Source organism: Periophthalmus magnuspinnatus, chromosome 18 (genome assembly GCF_009829125.3).
Source record: "Periophthalmus magnuspinnatus isolate fPerMag1 chromosome 18, fPerMag1.2.pri, whole genome shotgun sequence".
Taxonomy (NCBI): Eukaryota; Metazoa; Chordata; class Actinopteri; order Gobiiformes; family Gobiidae; genus Periophthalmus; species Periophthalmus magnuspinnatus.
In genome coordinates this window covers 27,756,665-27,774,977 of record NC_047143.1, presented here as the reverse complement: position 1 = coordinate 27,774,977, position 18,313 = coordinate 27,756,665, and the positions used below count along the sequence as shown (strand labels likewise).

At 42.9% G+C, this 18,313-nt stretch overlaps 1 protein-coding gene across 1 annotated transcript in view; it reads left to right on the top strand.

Annotated features, from left to right (window-relative positions):
* arhgef40 (Rho guanine nucleotide exchange factor (GEF) 40) overlaps positions 1 to 16,866 on the top strand; it is a 65,695-nt gene extending 48,829 nt beyond the window's left edge. The window contains exons 23-27 of the mRNA XM_055229135.1: positions 1,219 to 1,399; positions 4,359 to 4,469; positions 10,441 to 10,541; positions 12,272 to 12,309; positions 13,335 to 16,866. Of these exons, the coding sequence (XP_055085110.1) occupies positions 1,219 to 1,399; positions 4,359 to 4,469; positions 10,441 to 10,541; positions 12,272 to 12,292 (414 nt within the window). The 3' untranslated portion in view covers positions 12,293 to 12,309; positions 13,335 to 16,866. The remainder of the gene's footprint in view (positions 1 to 1,218; positions 1,400 to 4,358; positions 4,470 to 10,440; positions 10,542 to 12,271; positions 12,310 to 13,334) is intronic.
* The last annotated feature ends 1,447 nt before the right edge of the window (positions 16,867 to 18,313 follow it).

Genomic DNA, 18,313 nt, shown 5'->3' with positions numbered 1-18,313 from the left:
AAGTGATCATGGGGCACTTCCTGCTCCAGTTCACTTTCTGTGTGTAAACTGTGGCCCCTCCCCCTGCTCCTGATTGGCTCTTTGGTTGCTATGAGACTAAACTTCAGATTCCTTGAGTCTGGTGTCGCTCGTACCACAGTGAAAACTTTATATCTCACTCCTTTTACTCATGACATTTTTTAACAAATGTTCCAGTTTTGTTAAAAAATGGTCACCTGCACCTCACACTGGTTTGTATAAAACGTCACAGGTCAGATCTGTGGAGAGGACGCCCTGCTCACTGTTAGAACAGCAGTAAAAACAGATAGAACACAATGTGCTGGACATACGTTTAATGCCATAGTGCGGAACATTCCAGGCTGAGCGTTAACACTTCCATGGAGACGGTGGAATCTCCACAAGAAAAGTTACACAATGCACCTTTAACGTCTGACTCACACAGGTCTGAACAGAAAAAAACACAAAGTGACAGAAAAATCCATTTTTATTCCAGATCTTGTTAAATTTGTCTTTCTGTGTTTTTTCTTTTTCTCAGACAGATGTGTTTTTATTCCAGATCCTGTTTCATTTTGTGTTTTTGTTGTGTTTCTATTGTTTTTTTTCAGACACGGCAGATGTGTTTTTAACCTCAATCCTGTTCAATTTGACCTTTCTCTGTTGTGTTTTTAGTCTTTTTCCAGACGAGGGAGATGTGTTTTTATTCCAGATCTTGTTGAATTTGACTTTTCTCTTGTGTTTTTTTATTCTTTTTCTCAGACTGGGCAGATGTTTTTATTCCAAATCTCATTAAATTTTGTCTTTCTGTTGTGTTTTTATTGTTTTTCTCAGACGGGGCAAATGCATTTTTATCCTGAATCCTGTTAAATTTGACCTTTCTGTTGTGTTTTTATTCTTTTTTCAGACGGGAGAGATGTGTTTTTATTCTGAATCTTGTTCAATTTGACCTTTCTCTTCTGTTTTTATTGTTTTTCTCAGACGGGGCAGATGTGTTTTTAACCCATATCTTGTTAAATTTGACCTTTCTGTTGTGTTTTTATTCTTATTCTTTTTCAGACAGGGGAGTTGTGTTTTAACTCCACTCCTCTTGTTAAATTTGACATTTCTGTTGTGTGTGTTTTTGTTTTTGTTTTTTCCAGATGAGGGAGATGTGTTTTTATCCCAGATCTTGTTAAATTTACCTTTTCTCTTGTGTTTTTGTGTTTTTCTTCTTTTTCTCAGACGGGGGAGATGGGTTTGACTCAGAGCGTTGGAGACGACGGTTTGAAGTTCGAGGTTTGGGTTCGTTCGGTTCCTCGCTCCAAAGATTACGTCACTCTGCAGGCGCCAGACCGGGACAGTAAAGAGGCGTGGACCCGTGACCTGGCGCACCTGCTGTGGACGCACGCCATCAACAACACAGGTACAACACGAGGAAAGCTACACTCTGGAACTTTACTCATGTGGAGCTCAACACTGAGGTCTCCAGGTGTTTTCTACGTTGACTTTTTGCTAGCATAGACTGTTTATATAAATGGACAGAGCTAACCTGCTAGCATAGACTGTTTATATAAATGGACAGTGCTAACCTGCTAGCATAGACTGTTTATATAAATGGACAGAGCTAGCCTGTTAGCATAGACTGTTTATATAAATGTACAGAGCTAACCTGTTAGCATAGACTGTTTATATAAATGGACAGAGCTAGCCTGTTAGCATAGACTGTTTATATAAATGGACAGAGCTAACCTGTTAGCATAGACTGTTTATATAAATGGACAGAGCTAACCTGTTAGCATAGACTGTTTATATAAATGGACAGAGCTAACCTGTTAGCATAGACTGTTTATATAAATGGACAGAGCTAACCTGCTAGCATAGACTGTTTATATAAATGGACAGAGCTAACCTGCTAGCATAGACTGTTTATATAAATGGACAGAGCTAACCTGCTAGCATAGACTGTTTATATAAATGGACAGAGCTAGCCTGTTAGCCGCCGCCCGTGAGTATCTTTACACTTTTACAAACTGTTTGACATTTTAATCCCGTAAATCCCGGCGCAGCTCCTTTAATAATCTTAAATCTTACATAATGGTCGCTCTGTACGTGGCCACGCCCTGTTTGTGTAACGTCCTTGTGAACAGGTGCTTATCCCGCACATCCACCTACGTGTGTGTCCTTGTGCGGCGCTCTCTGGTCTCAGTTTCAGGAGTATAATGGCACACGGGGCTTGTGTAATACTCTCACAATAACACTCAGGTGTTTGACGTTTGAAAAGCTCTGTCCTCACCTCAGCTGCACCAAACAACACCACTAAAATAGGACAAGTGCATCTTTACAGAGAGAAATGTCCACGAAACAACGCTGCGTTTGGAAAAGAGAAAGAGAAAGAGAGGACGATATGAGGACGATATGAGGAAGAGATGAGGATGATATGAGGAGAATATGAGGAAGACATGGGGACGATATGAGACAGATATGAGGGCAAGATGAGGACGATATGAGGACGAGATGAGGACGATATGAGACCAAAATGAGGACAATATGAGGACGATATGAGGGAGAGATGAGGACGATATGAGACAGATATGAGGGCAAAATGAGGACGAAATGAGGACAATCTGAGACCGATATGAGGACAATATGAGAACAATATTAGGACGATATGAGAGTGATATGAGGACAATATGAGACCGATATGAGGACGATATGAAGAAAATATGAGGACTATATGGGGACGATATGACGATATGAGTACCATATGGGGACAATGTGAGGGGTACTACTGTAGAACTGGGAGGATTTTACTTAAGATGCACCGATACTGATACTGATACCAATACTAGAGTGGCTGATCTATTGGTCTAATATAAATTTTTTTATTCAGTTTTATAACTTCATAATATCACAGTATTTGATAAAAATGTCTTATTTCATATCTGCCAAAAATCTGCAATAAACATTTATTTTTACTACTTTTTACATTTTAAATACAAACAGTAGACATCAGATTTATGAAGTAAGATAAATGGAATTATGTAGTAAAGAAAAAAAGTTAAATAACTAGAGTTACATCTCCAAAGCTCAAAACGCTCTGTTCCACCTTGTGATGTCATCAAGTGGTAGTTTTTTAAGTGAACTCCTCCTTTTACCTTGAGTCGAGATTCAGAGCTGAAATGATCCAGATGATTCTATAAATGAAGGTGTGTGGAGTTTAAAAACACAGTGGAGCACTTCCTGTATCACCACATGATGACATCACAAGGTGGAACAGAGTGTTTTCAGTTTGAGAGAAGAACTCAGCCTAAATCTGCAGGTTTGTGTGTTAAACATGTGAGAATGAAACACAACACAACTCCAGGTCTGTGTGTGATGAAACGTTCAGATCAGGACACACAGTACAGACGCTCACATCCATCAGACCGTTACACACACACTTCACACACACACACACACACACACACTTGACTCTGCAGTGGCACATTCAGGCCTGTAGGGGGCGGTGGAGCGAGTCACGTGTCTGTTCTCTCACATGACTCGTGTCTTTGTGCGTTCACACTGCGCTCTGTGTGCGGTCCAAATACCACAATGTACAGTTTTGGATCGTCTGCTCCTCCTCTGCCCTGAGTCCTGACCCGAGCTCACCCTGTGTGTGTGTGTGTGTGTGTGTGTGTGTGTGTGTGTGTGTGAGGAGTGTGTATGTCTGTGTGTGTGTGTGTCGGGGTGTGTGTGAGTGTGCGTCGGGGTGTGTGTGTGTGAGGAATTCAGACACAACTGTGGGTTTAACTCTAAATACACAACAGGAGTATCGAAAATCAGAAACTAAAACAAGTATCGAAACAAGATCCTCATTTGAGCATCGATACTAAAACACAGACTAAACCAGGACTAAACCAGGACTAAACCAGGACTGAACCAGGACTGAACCAGGACTGAACCAGGACTGAACCAGGACTAAACCAGGACTAAACCAGGACTAAACCAGGACTGAACCAGGACTGAACCAGGACTGAACCAGGACTGAACCAGGACTAAACCAGGACTAAACCAGGACTAAACCAGGACTGAACCAGGACTAAACCAGGACTAAACCAGGACTAAACCAGGACTGAACCAGGACTAAACCAGGACTAAACCAGGACTAAACCAGGACTGAACCAGGACTAAACCAGGACTAAAACAGGTCTGTGTGTGTTGTGTGTTTCAGAACTGTGTGTTTCAGAGTTGTGTTGTGTGTTTCATAGTTGTGTTGTGTGTTTCATAGTTGTGTTGTGTGTTTCAGAGTTGTGTGTGTTGTGTTTCATAGTTGTGTTGTGTGTTTCATAGTTGTGTTGTGTGTTTCATAGTTGTGTGTTTCATAGTTGTGTTGTGTGTTTCAGAGTTGTGTCTGAAGGAGTCGTTGTGTATGGGTGTGTCCAGTAAACTGCTGCTGGACGCCACAGGGACACAGACCAACGAACTGGACACTATGAGCACCATGAGCGACAGAGGTAACACACACACACACACACACCCCCACACACACACACACACACCCATATACACACACACATATACACACACAGACACACACACATATATACACACATGCACAGACACCCCCCCCCCCCCCCACATATACACACACACACAGACCAACGAACTGGACACTATGAGCACCATGAGCGACAGAGGTAACACACACACACCCCCCCCCCCCTCACACACACACACACCCCTATACACACACACACACCCCCCCCACACACCCCCCCCACACACACACACCCCTACACACTCACACACACACACACACACACACACTCCTTTAAACTCTGACTTTAAACGTTCTTTACTCGTTTTTCTTCTTCTTCTTCTTTGTTCTTCTTTTCTTCACAGCAGATTTATTCTTTAAGGTCAAAACGTGGCCACTGTGTTTTGTCCGATGAGCTGGAAGTGCACTGTTAGCATGCTAGTCACTGTTAGCTTTATCATGGCGGTAAAACTGCGCTCTGGTCTGTGAGTTGTGCAAAGAGCTTATAAAGTCATCATGGTGAATCCTGAGGACGTTCTGTTCTGAAGTTCTTTCTGTTTTTTGTTTTTAAATCATGTACAGCTCATTTAAACGTGTCTGTGTCTCGTTTAAATGTTTTTGTGTCTCAAAATCACCACATTTGAAGTTTTATACGACGATATACGAGTACATGATAAATACTTTTACTTTTTACTCTTTAGATACATCTTTAAACGGGTACTTTTACTTAAGTACTTCCTCTTCCTCTGGTTTCTCTCTGGAGTATTTTGGGATTTTTCTTTTGTAAATTTCTCCAGAGGAACGAGGCCGGAGCAGTTAGATCTCCATGGAGACGAGCATGTGTCAAATCCTCCACCAGAAAAGCTCCACAGTGCTCCTTTAGTGAGGTGCACGGAGCTTTAAGAGTCAGAAAAGCTCCACAGTGCTCCTTTAGTGAGGTGCACGGAGCTTTAAGAGTCAGAAAAGCTCCACAGTGCTCCTTTAGTGAGGTGCACGGAGCTTTAAGAGTCAGAAAAGCTCCGCAGTGCTCCTTTAGTGAGGTGCACGGAGCTTTAAGAGTCAGAAAAGCTCCACAGTGCTCCTTTAGTGAGGTGCACGGAGCTTTAAGAGTCAGAAAAGCTCCGCAGTGCTCCTTTAGTGAGGTGCACGGAGCTTTAAGAGTCAGAAAAGCTCCGCAGTGCTCCTTTAGTGAGGTGCACGGAGCTTTAAGAGTCAGAAAAGCTCCGCAGTGCTCCTTTAGTGAGGTGCACGGAGCTTTATTTAAACGACTCAGGCTCAAGGTACAAAAACACGTTGTTATCCAAAGCAGATGCCACTCAAACATATTTTTCCATTGTGGCATTTACAAAAGAATATTTATTCAAAAATCGTTTTGGTTAATTGGAATTTTGTGCTTTTGTTTTGAAGAAGAAAAACAACACTGACATTTTTCTACTTCTTTGTCCTAAACCAACACACGCTGTAAATACCACAGATGGAAACGCTTAAAATAACAAGAACGAAGCAGAACGACGTTTGAATCTGACAAATGTTTCGACAGTTTGAACAGTTTGTACTTTCCATTTCCAAAAATGTGAATCCTGAGGTCAGAGGTTCATTTGCGGCGTCGTGTCCTTGAGCAAGACACTTCACCTCTGTGTGTGACTGCGGCGTGTGAGTGATGTGTCCAGGTGCATTCTGGGATCGTTTTAGGGCAGGTTTGATTTACAGCATTTAGTGCTTCATCTACTAAACGGGCAGTGTGAGCAGAAAGGGGCGTGACCTTCAACATCCTCGCTCCTGATTGGCTCTTTGGTTGCTATGATACTCGTGCTCATTATTCAGAATCTCAAACTCGTTCTTCGTTCATTAGGAGCTGAAGCTGGAAAAATTTTAAACTAATTTTTGATCCCAAGGAAAAAAGACTTGATCTGATTCTGACACCACAGTAATTATAAAAAAACAAAAACCAAACATTATTTTTCGATAATATAATGTGATTTTCCGCACAGATAATAGTGCGCTCTTTAATATTTGTTCTAGTTTAGTTTATTGGTTTATTTTAACAGAACCAGGTGCAAAAACATTAATCTCATCAAATAAAAGACACTTTACACCAGATTTATCTAAAACCCATCTACATCAGCAGTCGCCGGGCAGATTACACACAATTAAAACACACTTTAGTGTAGATACTCAAATGAGGTTTAAAGAGGAGGTATTTACTCCTGTGGGGTATTAAAGAGGAGGTATTTACTCCTGTGGGGTATAACTAACACATAACAGATTTAGCTCATGTTTCTTTTTATTGTTTTGAAAATGCTAAATTGGCTCAAACTGTGGCGTTAACGTGTTTTATAAGTTTGATTTTTATCCGTTTCCTTTCGTGTCTGTGCTGAGTTTGGAGGGACATGATTTTACTGAACACTTCCTCTTTAAGTCTCTAGTTTTGTCTTGTTTAGTTTGTGTTTTCTGCTTCTTTTTGGCAGCTGTTCCTGTGGTTAAATCTGAGATAGACACGAGACACAGACACAAAATGGAGTTATTATAATTTGTTAAATGTTTCCGTTTGTTCCAGAGCGCTGTACCTTTCTGCTTAACGCTGCTGCTCTGTTTTAATCACGTAACAGCCACTTCTTTTGTTGCCAGATCAGTTTAATAAAGCCGTGGCTCTCAGCGGTGCTCTTACTATTTAATTTAGCGCCATCGTCTCCACCTACACACATTACTGCAACAGGTGGAAAAATGTCTCCCAAACGAGCTGTTGGAGCGCGGCGGGATCACTCCAGAGGAAAACTGTGGGAGGAAGGATGGACACGAGAGGCGTTAGTTAAAATACACAGTGATTTAGCATCTGGAACGACTGAGGGAGAGGACGTGTCTGGGGAGGGGGAAGTCTGGGAGTCCCTGATGCCCCCGTGACCCGGAGAAGAGGAAGAACAGGAAATACACCTGAAAACATCACAACAGTCAAACACGAGTCTCTCATGACGATTTCAAACTGACGTCATCACACAGAGAGCGCCCCCTGCTGTGTGCTCAGGGTCATCACACAGAGAGCGCCCCCTGCTGTGTGCTCAGGGTCATCACACAGAGAGCGCCCCCTGCTGTGTGCTCAGGGTCATCACACAGAGCGCCCCCTGCTGTGTGCTCAGGGTCCTCACAGAGCGCCCCCTGCTGTGTGCTCAGGGTCATCACACAGAGCGCCCCCTGCTGTGTGCTCAGGGTCCTCAGAGAGCGCCCCCTGCTGTGTGCTCAGGGTCATCACACAGAGCGCCCCCTGCTGTGTGCTCAGGGTCATCACACAGAGCGCCCCCTGCTGTGTGCTCAGGGTCATCACACAGAGCGCCCCCTGCTGTGTGCTCAGGGTCATCACACAGAGCGCCCCCTGCTGTGTAATGTTCATCTTATATTTATGTTTGTTTAGTTTATTTTGTGTTTTTTGAGTCTGTGATGTGACTCTGTTCTGTGACTCTGTGTCTTTACTGTCACTGGGCTCGCCTCTCCACAAACCCGACTCTCACCTGGAGGAGGGGCTCTTTGTGCTCGTCTCCATGGGAATGTTGTTCCTTTGGCTGTAATGTTCCACAGTATGGTATAAAATGGAGAATGTTCTGACGTTTGGCTTTAACGTTCTGTCCGTGGCCTCGTGCAGGAGAAAGTTTCACAGTGTGGCTTTTTGCTGTTTGTTCTTTATGATCTACATGTGAACCCCGTGTGAGGCGTAACCTTGACGACCGTTAGCGACCGTTACCTTTCTTCTCCTGAGTGAGTGGAGCGTGTGCGGCTCGGCGTCTCACTGCACATGTGCAAAGGCCAGAGCTGCCCCCGAGTCATGTGACCTTCAGGAGCAGCTGCAATGCCCTGTGAGCCCACCAGGGGGCGCAGTGAACCCCACCACACAAGGGAGAGTCTGAGCCTGAGCCAGAGCCAGAGTCAGATAATCACCCAGCAGACAGAAAAAGCCTCTCTCTCTCTCTACCCTCCTCCCTCTCTCTCTCTTTCCTCTCTCTCCTCCCTTTCTCTCTTCCTCCTCTCTCTTCCTCTCTTTCTCCTCTCTCTCTCTCTCCTCCCTTTCTCTCTTCCTCCTCTCTCTTCCTCTCTTTCTCTTCCTCCCTCTCTCCTCTCTCTCTCTTTCTCTCCTCCCCCTCTCCTCTCTCTCTCTCGTCTCATTCGTTCACCTTCGTCTCATGAATCACTTGTTCATTTAAATGTGTGTGTGTTTGTAGCTGTAGAAGCTCTGTCTGAAATGTTCCAGAGTGTGGCATTAAACGTGTGTATGTTGTGTTGTTGTGTGTACATGATGTGTGTGTATCGCACAGTCACAGATCTGACCCGTGACTCGGTCTCAGCCGCTCGTCTCTGTGGAGCTACATGAGTTTAATGCTTCACTGAGGAACTTTCCAGACAAATAAACATCACCATGGCGACGAGCAGGCGGCAGACTCAGGGCGGAGTCAGTCAAGCCACGCCTTGTCCTGATGTTTGTGTGTTATGTTGTGTGTTATGTTGTGCGTTTGTGTGTTATGTTGTGTGTTTGTGTGTTATGTTGTTTGTTTGTGTGTTATGTTGTGTGTTATGTTGTGCGTTTGTGTGTTATGTTGTGTGTTTGTGTGTTATGTTGTGTGTTTGTGTGTTATGTTGTGTGTTATGTTGTGCGTTACGTTGTGTGTTTGTGTGTTATGTTGTGTGTTATGTTGTGTGTTTGTGTGTTATGTTGTTTGTTTGTGTGTTATGTTGTGTGTTATGTTGTGCGTTTGTGTGTTATGTTGTGTGTTTGTGTGTTATGTTGTGTGTTTGTGTGTTATGTTGTGTGTTATGTTGTGCGTTTGTGTGTTATGTTGTGTGTTTGTGTGTTATGTTGTGTGTTTGTGTGTTATGTTGTGTGTTTGTGTGTTATGTTGTGTGTTATGTTGTGCGTTACGTTGTGTGTTTGTGTGTTATGTTGTGTGTTATGTTGTGTGTTTGTGTGTTATGTTGTGTGTTATGTTGTGCGTTACGTTGTGTGTTTGTGTGTTATGTTGTGTGTTTGTGTGTTATGTTGTGTGTTTGTGTGTTATGTTGTGTGTTATGTTGTGTGTTTGTGTGTTATGTTGTGTGTTTGTGTGTTACGTTGTGTGTTTGTGTGTTATATTGTGTGTTTGTGTGTTATATTGTGTGTTTGTGTGTTATGTTGTGTGTTATATTTGTGTGTTACGTTGTGTGTTTGTGTGTTATATTGTGTGTTTGTGTGTTATGTTGTGTGTTATGTTGTGCGTTACGTTGTGTGTTACGTTGTGTGTTTGTGTGTTATGTTGTGTGTTATGTTGTGTGTTTGTGTGTTATGTTGTGTGTTATGTTGTGCGTTACATTGTGTGTTTGTGTGTTATGTTGTGTGTTATATTTGTGTGTTACGTTGTGTGTTTGTGTGTTATATTGTGTGTTTGTGTGTTATGTTGTGTGTTATGTTGTGCGTTACGTTGTGTGTTACGTTGTGTGTTTGTGTGTTATGTTGTGTGTTATGTTGTGTGTTTGTGTGTTATGTTGTGTGTTATGTTGTGTGTTTGTGTGTTATGTTGTGTGTTATGTTGTGCGTTACATTGTGTGTTTGTGTGTTATGTTGTGTGTTATATTTGTGTGTTACGTTGTGTGTTTGTGTGTTATATTGTGTGTTTGTGTGTTATGTTGTGCGTTACGTTGTGTGTTACGTTGTGTGTTTGTGTGTTATGTTGTGTGTTATGTTGTGTGTTTGTGTGTTATGTTGTGTGTTATGTTGTGCGTTACGTTGTGTGTTTGTGTGTTATGTTGTGTGTTATATTGTGTGTTTGTGTGTTATGTTGTGTGTTTGTGTGTTATGTTGTGTGTTTGTGTGTTATGTTGTGTGTTTGTGTGTTACGTTGTGTGTTTGTGTGTTATGTTGTGTGTTACGTTGTGTGTTTGTGTGTTATGTTGTGTGTTTGTGTGTTACGTTGTGTGTTTGTGTGTTCCAGTGCACAGCAGCTGCTCCGACTCCTCGTCCGTGGGGAGTCAGATGGACGGAGACGCAGGACGAGACCACAGGGGGCGCTGTGGGTCCACGGGCTGCTCACAGGTGAGACACACACACTTTACTGTCAGAGGATCAGGAGGTGTGCGTTAGCATGCTAGGTGTCTCTGTGGGCTCTTATAAACTCATCTCTGTGAGTCGTGAGGATGTTCACTGAGGACACACTTCATCTAAAGAGCAAATGTGTTTCACAATTTAAAAGTATTTAGTGACGATGAATATGAAGAGTCAGTTTGAAAAAGGTAAAAGAACAAAAACTAGAGAAACACCAGAGGCTGAAAAAAGAACTGGAAGAAGAACTGGAAGGAGGTGAAGACCTCAGCCCCATAGAGCACAGAGGAGTGAGTGTGTGTGGGGGGGGGGGGGGTGTATATATATATATATATATATATACATACATATATACACATATGTATGTATATATATATATCTGTCTGCGCTGAATCGTTCACCTCCGTCTCCGTCTCTCTCTCTCTCTCTCTCTCTCTCTCTCTCTGTTGGAGTTTAAATGAATTTGCTTTTCACAAACTGAGTGTATTCTCTCCATCTTCTTATCGAGCAAACACAAAATGACAGATCTGCAAACAGAGAGCGGACACAGCGACGCACAAATACACACACACACACACACACAGACACACACACACCCAGACACACACACAGACACACACACAGACACACACCTGAGTCACAGTCTGTGAGATGTGGGACATTTAAAGCTCCACTACGGAACTTTCCTGCTTGTTTTCATGGAGTGGTTAATGCTTTACCTGGAATGTTCCACAGAGACGAGCAGGCCACGCCCCCAGGCCCAAAACAGATAAACTCCGCCCACAACCAAATTTCAAATAGAGCTGCTAAACTGGGTGGAGTCTGGAGGAGGGGTGGAGTCTGGAGGAGGGGCGGAGTCTGGAGGTATAAGGAGCAGGGTGATTGGTCTAACAGGTATCCAGAAACTCCGCCCCCTATACTCAGGTGTGTCAGAGTCAGGGTTCATGCTCTGGGTTAAACTGCATTTGACCCATTGACACAGTCACATCTCCACAGAGACCAGCAGGGGGCAGACCCTCTGAGAAATGCTCCGTAGTGCAGCTTTATGTTGTGTGTTTGTGTGTATATTTGTGTATATTTGTGTGTTTGTGTGTGTATTTGTGTATATTTGTGTTTGTGTGTATATTTGTATATTTGTGTGTTTGTGTGTATATTTGTGTTTAATTGTGTGTTTGTGTGTATAATTGTGTGTTTGTGTGTATATTTGTGCGTGTTTGTGTATGTTTGTGTGTATATTTGTGTGTTTGTGTGTATACTTGTGCGTGTTTGTGTATATTTGTGTGTATATTTGTGTGTATATTTGTGTGTTTGTGTGTATTTGTGTGTATATTTGTGTGTTTGTGTGTATATTTGTGTGTATATTTGTGTGTTTGCATGTTTGTGTGTATATTTGTGTGTTTGTGTGTATAATTGTGTGTTTGTGTGTATATTTGTATGTTTGTGTGTATAGTTGTGTGTTTGTGTGTATATTTGTGTGTATATTTGTGCGTGTTTGTGTATATTTGTGTATATTTGTGCGTGTTTGTGTATATTTGTGTATATTTGTATATTTGTGTGTATATTTGTGCGTTTGTGTGTATATTTGTGCGTTTGTGTATATTTGTATATTTGTATATTTGTGTGTATATTTGTGTGTTTGTGTATATTTGTGTATATTTGTGCGTTTGTGTATATTTGTGTATATTTGTGCGTTTGTGGACACTGACTCTTCTCTTCGTTCACAGTCTCCTTCCACGGCCGTATAACTGTCGCCTCAATAACTGTAAGTCACGCCCTTTATCACACAACACTCCATCTCACTCCATCTCTCACTCTTTATCTCCTGTTTGCTCATTTCTCTCTTCTCTGACTCCCTCCTCCCTTCATCTCTCCTTTCCCTCTTCCTCCCTCTGCTCTTCTTCTCTCTTTCTCCTCCTCTCTTCTTTCCTCTTGCCTCCATTTCTCTGTCTCCCTCTCTTTCTCCTTTTCTTCTCTCTGCTCTCCTCTTCCTCTCCTCTTCCTTTCCTCTCCCTCCCCTCTTCCTCTCCTCTGTCATTCCTGATGTCATCTCACTCTGTTATTTTCTCTTTGTTAATTTACACTTTTTTTTTTTTGTTTCATTTAAACGTCACAAACGTCAAACCTCCAGAGACTTTAACCATGATCTAATGTCACACAAACACACACTGGAGTTGTGTTTTGTTTCATTCACACATGTTTGAGTCACTTTATTATTAGTCTGTTACATCTACAAAGATCAAAACGCTCTGTTCCACCTTGTGATGTCATCAAGTGGTAGTTTTCAAGTGAACTCCTCCTTTTACCTTTAGTTCAGTCGAGATAAGAGACAACTCCAGGACTGAAATGATCCAAATGATTCTAGAAATGTGTGTGTGTGGAGTTTAAAGCCCCTTTTACCCTCCTGTAGACCCTTTTACCCTCCTGTAGACCCTTTTACCCTCGTATAGACCCTTTTACCCTCCTGTAGACCCTTTTACCCTCCTGTACACCCTTTTACCCTCCTGTAGACCCTTTTACCCTCCTGTAGAGTAGATGGTAAAATATTAATTAAATGGGCAAAACTTGTGGCTGAACTTTGAGGACAGACCTGACCCTTGACCTCTGTCCTGCACAAACATCAGCCTTAAATTGACCTCGTTTATAATTGACCTCGTTAAATTTGTGAGTTTGAAACAGTGAAATCAAGGACCTTCTGTTCGTGGATGTACTGAACTCTGACCCGCCCGGACCAATCAGAGCACGACTTTCACGCGGTAATTCTCTTTTTCTTTTCTCTTCATGATCCAGATCTGTTCCTCGAGTGTCGCACCTGAAAACTCCAACGACGCGGTTCAAGAACTCATTTTCATCTCAGAATGGAACCAAATACCACCCGACGTAGTTTGAACTCTGACTTTGGACATGTCTCGTCCATCAGCGTCGTGTCCACGGGGAGTTTGGGATTAACCAGAAGCAGAAGCAGAATGTATAAACTGGATGAACATTTGTGGCACTTACAGACTCTAAACAGACTCCAGAGTTTTGGGAATTTCCTCCAAATGACCAAAAACTCTTTTATTATTTCCCCAAATCTCCAAAGAAAAGCTGCCTCCAAAAACACAAGTGCTCAGATGCTCCTGTTTAGCCTGTGTCAAACGCCAGCGGGGCTCTCCTCCTCCTCCTCCTCCTCCTCTTCTTCCTCTTTCTCCGCTCCTTCTCTCCGCCGTCCGCCATCTTGGATCTTCCGTCTCAGTTTCCCGCAGAGTCACGGACACCAAAGGCACTCGAGGAGCACAGAGCGGCCATTGTTTGCCCCGCGGATCCGCCTCTAAAGCCAAACCACTCTCCACGGGCCAATGATGGAGCGACGCCTTCACTGCACACGTCACATGACCCCAAACAGGAAGTAAACAGGAAGTAAACAGGAAGTAAACATATGAATAATGCACTTGTCACATTAACACATTATGAAGCTCAACAGTCCCAGTGATATTTAACCCTGTCACGCTCCAAAAGTCCATTTTTATTTTCATTTTCCCATTAAAAAACTCAGATATTAAGAGTTTAAACAGAGACGGACCAACCGGACGGCGCCACGTTAGAAAAACATGTGATTAACGATGTTTCCGGACGGTGATAATGACATTCTCACAATATTTTAATACACTTTTATTTATAGTTCAGCTCAATTAAAACAAAACATGTACACGCTCTGAGTTACTGATCAAAAAACTGTGCCAAAAATAAAAATGTAATAGGCTCTGTACACTTTAGCACGCTAGCTAGCTCACTGCGTCTCAAAGCTAACACTCACTTTTATTAAACTCTGAAAAAAGAAAATAAACAACTGATTAACATTCACATAAAGGCTACAATGATCTTATATGTGGAATACTTCAGTTTGTGGTGTCGTAATATTTATGATGCCTTAAAATTAGCATTAGCATTAGCGTTAGCATTGAGACACAAACACGTCTCTTTCTAAACACAGAAATGTCTTTGGTGAAGTGTTAATTTAATTTGTGTTTAACATGTGACAGTGACATCCACCTGTCTGACCCTGACCCCCGAACCCTCCGACCTCTGACCCCTGACCCACCTGCAGCTCCCTGTCCACTGTCTGACCTTTAAGTATTTATTCATTTTAGCGTGACTCGGCAAAAAGATACAGGGAGTAGTGACGCTAAAAGAAAATAGTGACGCTAACAGGAAGTAGTGACGCTAACAGGAAGTAGTGACGCTAACAGGAAGTAGTGGCCTGTGAGTGCTGTTGTGTACAGAGCCTATAGAAACTAAATAAAGCCCAAAGAAGTCAAATGTCGCCCAATAAGGAAACGTGGGATTAAAGTTTGTGATGATCATGTTTATATCATAATGTGCAGCTCTGGTCACTGCTCTGGTCACGTCTGTGGTCACTCCTGTGGTCACTGCTCTGGTCACTCCTGTGGTCACTCCCGTGGTCACTCCTGTGGTCACTCCTGTGGTCACTCCTGTGGTCACTCCTGTGGTCACTCCTGTGGTCACTCCTGTGGTCACTCCTGTGGTCCAGAGCTCACAGCTGACCAGACTTCAGTGTTCTAAAAGCCCCAGTAAACCCCAGAGTCTCCACACAGTGAGTCCTGTGTGCAGTGGTATGCTAGCACTAGCACGCGCGTGCGCTCGTATGCTAGTCATGTTTGATTAAGCTAATGCTATTACGCAGGATTAACCAGTGTGTGCCAAAGTGATTATGCTGCTGTGGAAGTGAACAAACTGTAAATAAAACTCCAGTTTATGAAAGTCAGAACAATTCAACAGAAACATCCACGTTTCCCTCACGATTTACTCACAACCTTTAAAATAAAAGACACCTGCTCGTCTCCATGGAGATGTTTTTGCTTTGCCTGTAATTTTCCTCAGAGTGGCATTAAAGAGGAGCTGCCACCGGGTCAAGTGACATGTCAGGTGTGTGGAGCGGCGTCCTCACAGAACAGGATCCTCAAAGGTTTGTTTTGGGTTTTTTGCAATAGAAAATACTTGTGAGATATACAAGTTTAATGCCATACTGTGGAACATTCCAGACAAAGCAATGACGGGTCCTTGTGTTTGTTCTGGAGTTTGACGCGTCTCGTTCAGGGTTGAGTTTGTGTCAGACGTTTAAAGTTTAAACCTCACACACTCCAGAGATGGAGGGATGAGGAAGGACTGAGTGTGCGCTGTGTTTCTGTTGTGTTTCTGTTGTGTTTTTACTGTGTTTCTGTTGTGTTTCTGTTGTGTTTCTGTTGTGTTTTTACTGTGTTTCTGTTGTGTTTTTGTTGTGTTTTTGTTGTGTTTCTGTTGTGTTTGCTCAGTCAACACAAAGCTCATCCAAAGAACTTTTCAATCAAACATACGGCACTAGACACGGCTCACAGTAGAACATTTAGAAGAACATTTAAAAGAACAATCAGAAGAACAATCAGAAGAACCTCTCAGGTGTTCAGTCCTGGTTTAGTCCTGGTTCAGTCCTGGTCTAGTCCTGGTTTAGTCCTGGTTCAGTCCTGGTTCAGTCCTGGTCTAGTCCTGGTTTAGTCCTGGTTCAGTCCTGGTCTAGTCCTGGTTCAGTCCTGGTTCAGTCCTGGTTCAGTCCTGGTTTAGTCCTGGTTTATGTTTCATATCTCGTCTTCCTTTTTACTGAACTAAAGTGGCATCTGTTTCATTAGGGTCAAAATCACAGTCTGTTTATATAAATGCACATAGCTAACATGCTAACGCCGCGATACAAACAGGAAGTGATCATGTGCGACTTCCTGCTCCATCGACTCATTCTGGTCTTAAATGTTCGTATTAACCCTCGACATGATCCTGGGGTTTTTATTTCACTCTTGTGTCTGTAAATCTTTAATCACAGACACGTCAGGCGTTGTTAGCTTTAGCCACAGGTTTGATTTGACGAGGTTAAACTTTTGTGGATCATGAATTTGAAGATTTATTTCAAAAACGGCGACTCTCAGATGATCCACACCAGTTGTTTCCACACAGTCCTCATACAGTGCTCCTTGTGGTTGCTTCTTAATGGTTCTCATCCAACATAAATGCGTTTAAAGCTGGACTGTGTAACTTTTCTGCTGGGTCTGCCGCCTGCTGTTCCCCACGGAGCTGCGTCTGGAATGTTCCACAATAGGGCTTCGCTCTTAATCCGTTTCCATGGAGATAAGCAGGTCCTGCCGTTACATTTCTGATGTATTCAGGAGAAATACAAACCCCGAGACAAAGTCAAAGCTTTACTGTGGAACATTCCAGAGAAAGTAAAAAACGTTTCCACGGAGACGAGCAGCTGGTGAACCTCCCATCATAAAAGTTACACAGTGCAGCTTTACATGTTGATTTGACTGTAAATGAAGTCGTGTTTGGAGAATTAAAGTAAATGAAAGTCTGACTTTGGTCAAAATGAGGATGATTTAAATGTGTCGTTTATAAAAACCTCTGACCTCTGACCTCTGACCTCACCGTCTGCTTTAGAGAATGTACGACGAGGATCTGAGCGAGAGTCACACTAAAACTTTATTTCTTTTATAACAGACACAATGAAACATGTTTTCTGTTTATTCTTTTGTCTGTTTATGTGGCTGAGTTTTACAGTGGAATTTACTTTTAGATTTTAAAACCGTCCTGTTCTTCAAACTGTTCAGATGTTTCTCCACGTTTCAGTCGTTTCTTCTCATTTTTCTTCTGAAGTTTTATTTTTAGTTTAATCTTTAATATTTTCAAGACGCCATTTTGTTTTCACCTCCTGTGACGTCTGCACTTCTGTCTCCAGTTTTATTTTCTTAACCACAAAGAGAAAACTGCGGTGCCCGATAGGAGCCGACGTCGCCGTAAACGTCATGTTAATAAAGAGTCGTGTTGCTGTAGCGCCCCCTGTGGACAGAGGCACGTCACACTAGAGCAGCACTTTTTAAAAATATTTGTACCAAAATGACGACGCGACGCTGCAGAATCTATGAGTATCAACGATTAAGAAAATAAAACTGGAGAAGGAAGAGCCGACGTCACAGGGGGCGTGTCCCAGTGGGCGTGTCACGGGGCGTGTCACAGTGGGCGTGTCACAGTGGGCGTGTCACAGGGGGCGAAAACAAAATGGCGTCTTAAAAATAGTGGATTAAAGATTAAACTCAAACATGATTCAGTCCAAATAAAACTTCAGAGGCTCAACAAAAAGAAACGACCAGAACATGAGAAACATCTGAACAGACTGAAGGGTTTAAAGCTTCACTGTGGAACATGGTTAAAGATTTGAACACAACAGTTTGAAGAACAGGGCGGAGTTAAAAACAGCGTCACCACAAGGTATATGAAGTTTAAAGTATTTACCAAAGAAAACCAGGAAATATATAATCACAAAATGAAAATAAACAGGTCTAGAGATGTTTGTGTCTGTGCAGTGACCAGACTCGGACCAGACTCGGACCAGACTCGGACCAGACTTGGACCAGACTCGGACCAGACTCAGACCAGATTAGGACCAGACTCAGACCAGACTAGGACCAGACCAGACTCAGACCAGACTCGGACCAGACTCAGACCAGACCAGACTCGGACCAGTCTCAGACCAGATTCAGACCAGACTCGGACCAGACTCGGACTAGACTCGGACCAGACTAGGACCAGACTCAGACCAGACTCGGACCAGACTAGGACCAGACTAGGACCAGACTCAGACCAGATTAGGACCAGACCAGGACCAGACTCAGACCAGACTCGGACCAGACTAGGACCAGACTCGGACCAGACTCGGACCAGACTGGCCCGCTCTCCTCTGGTTTGTG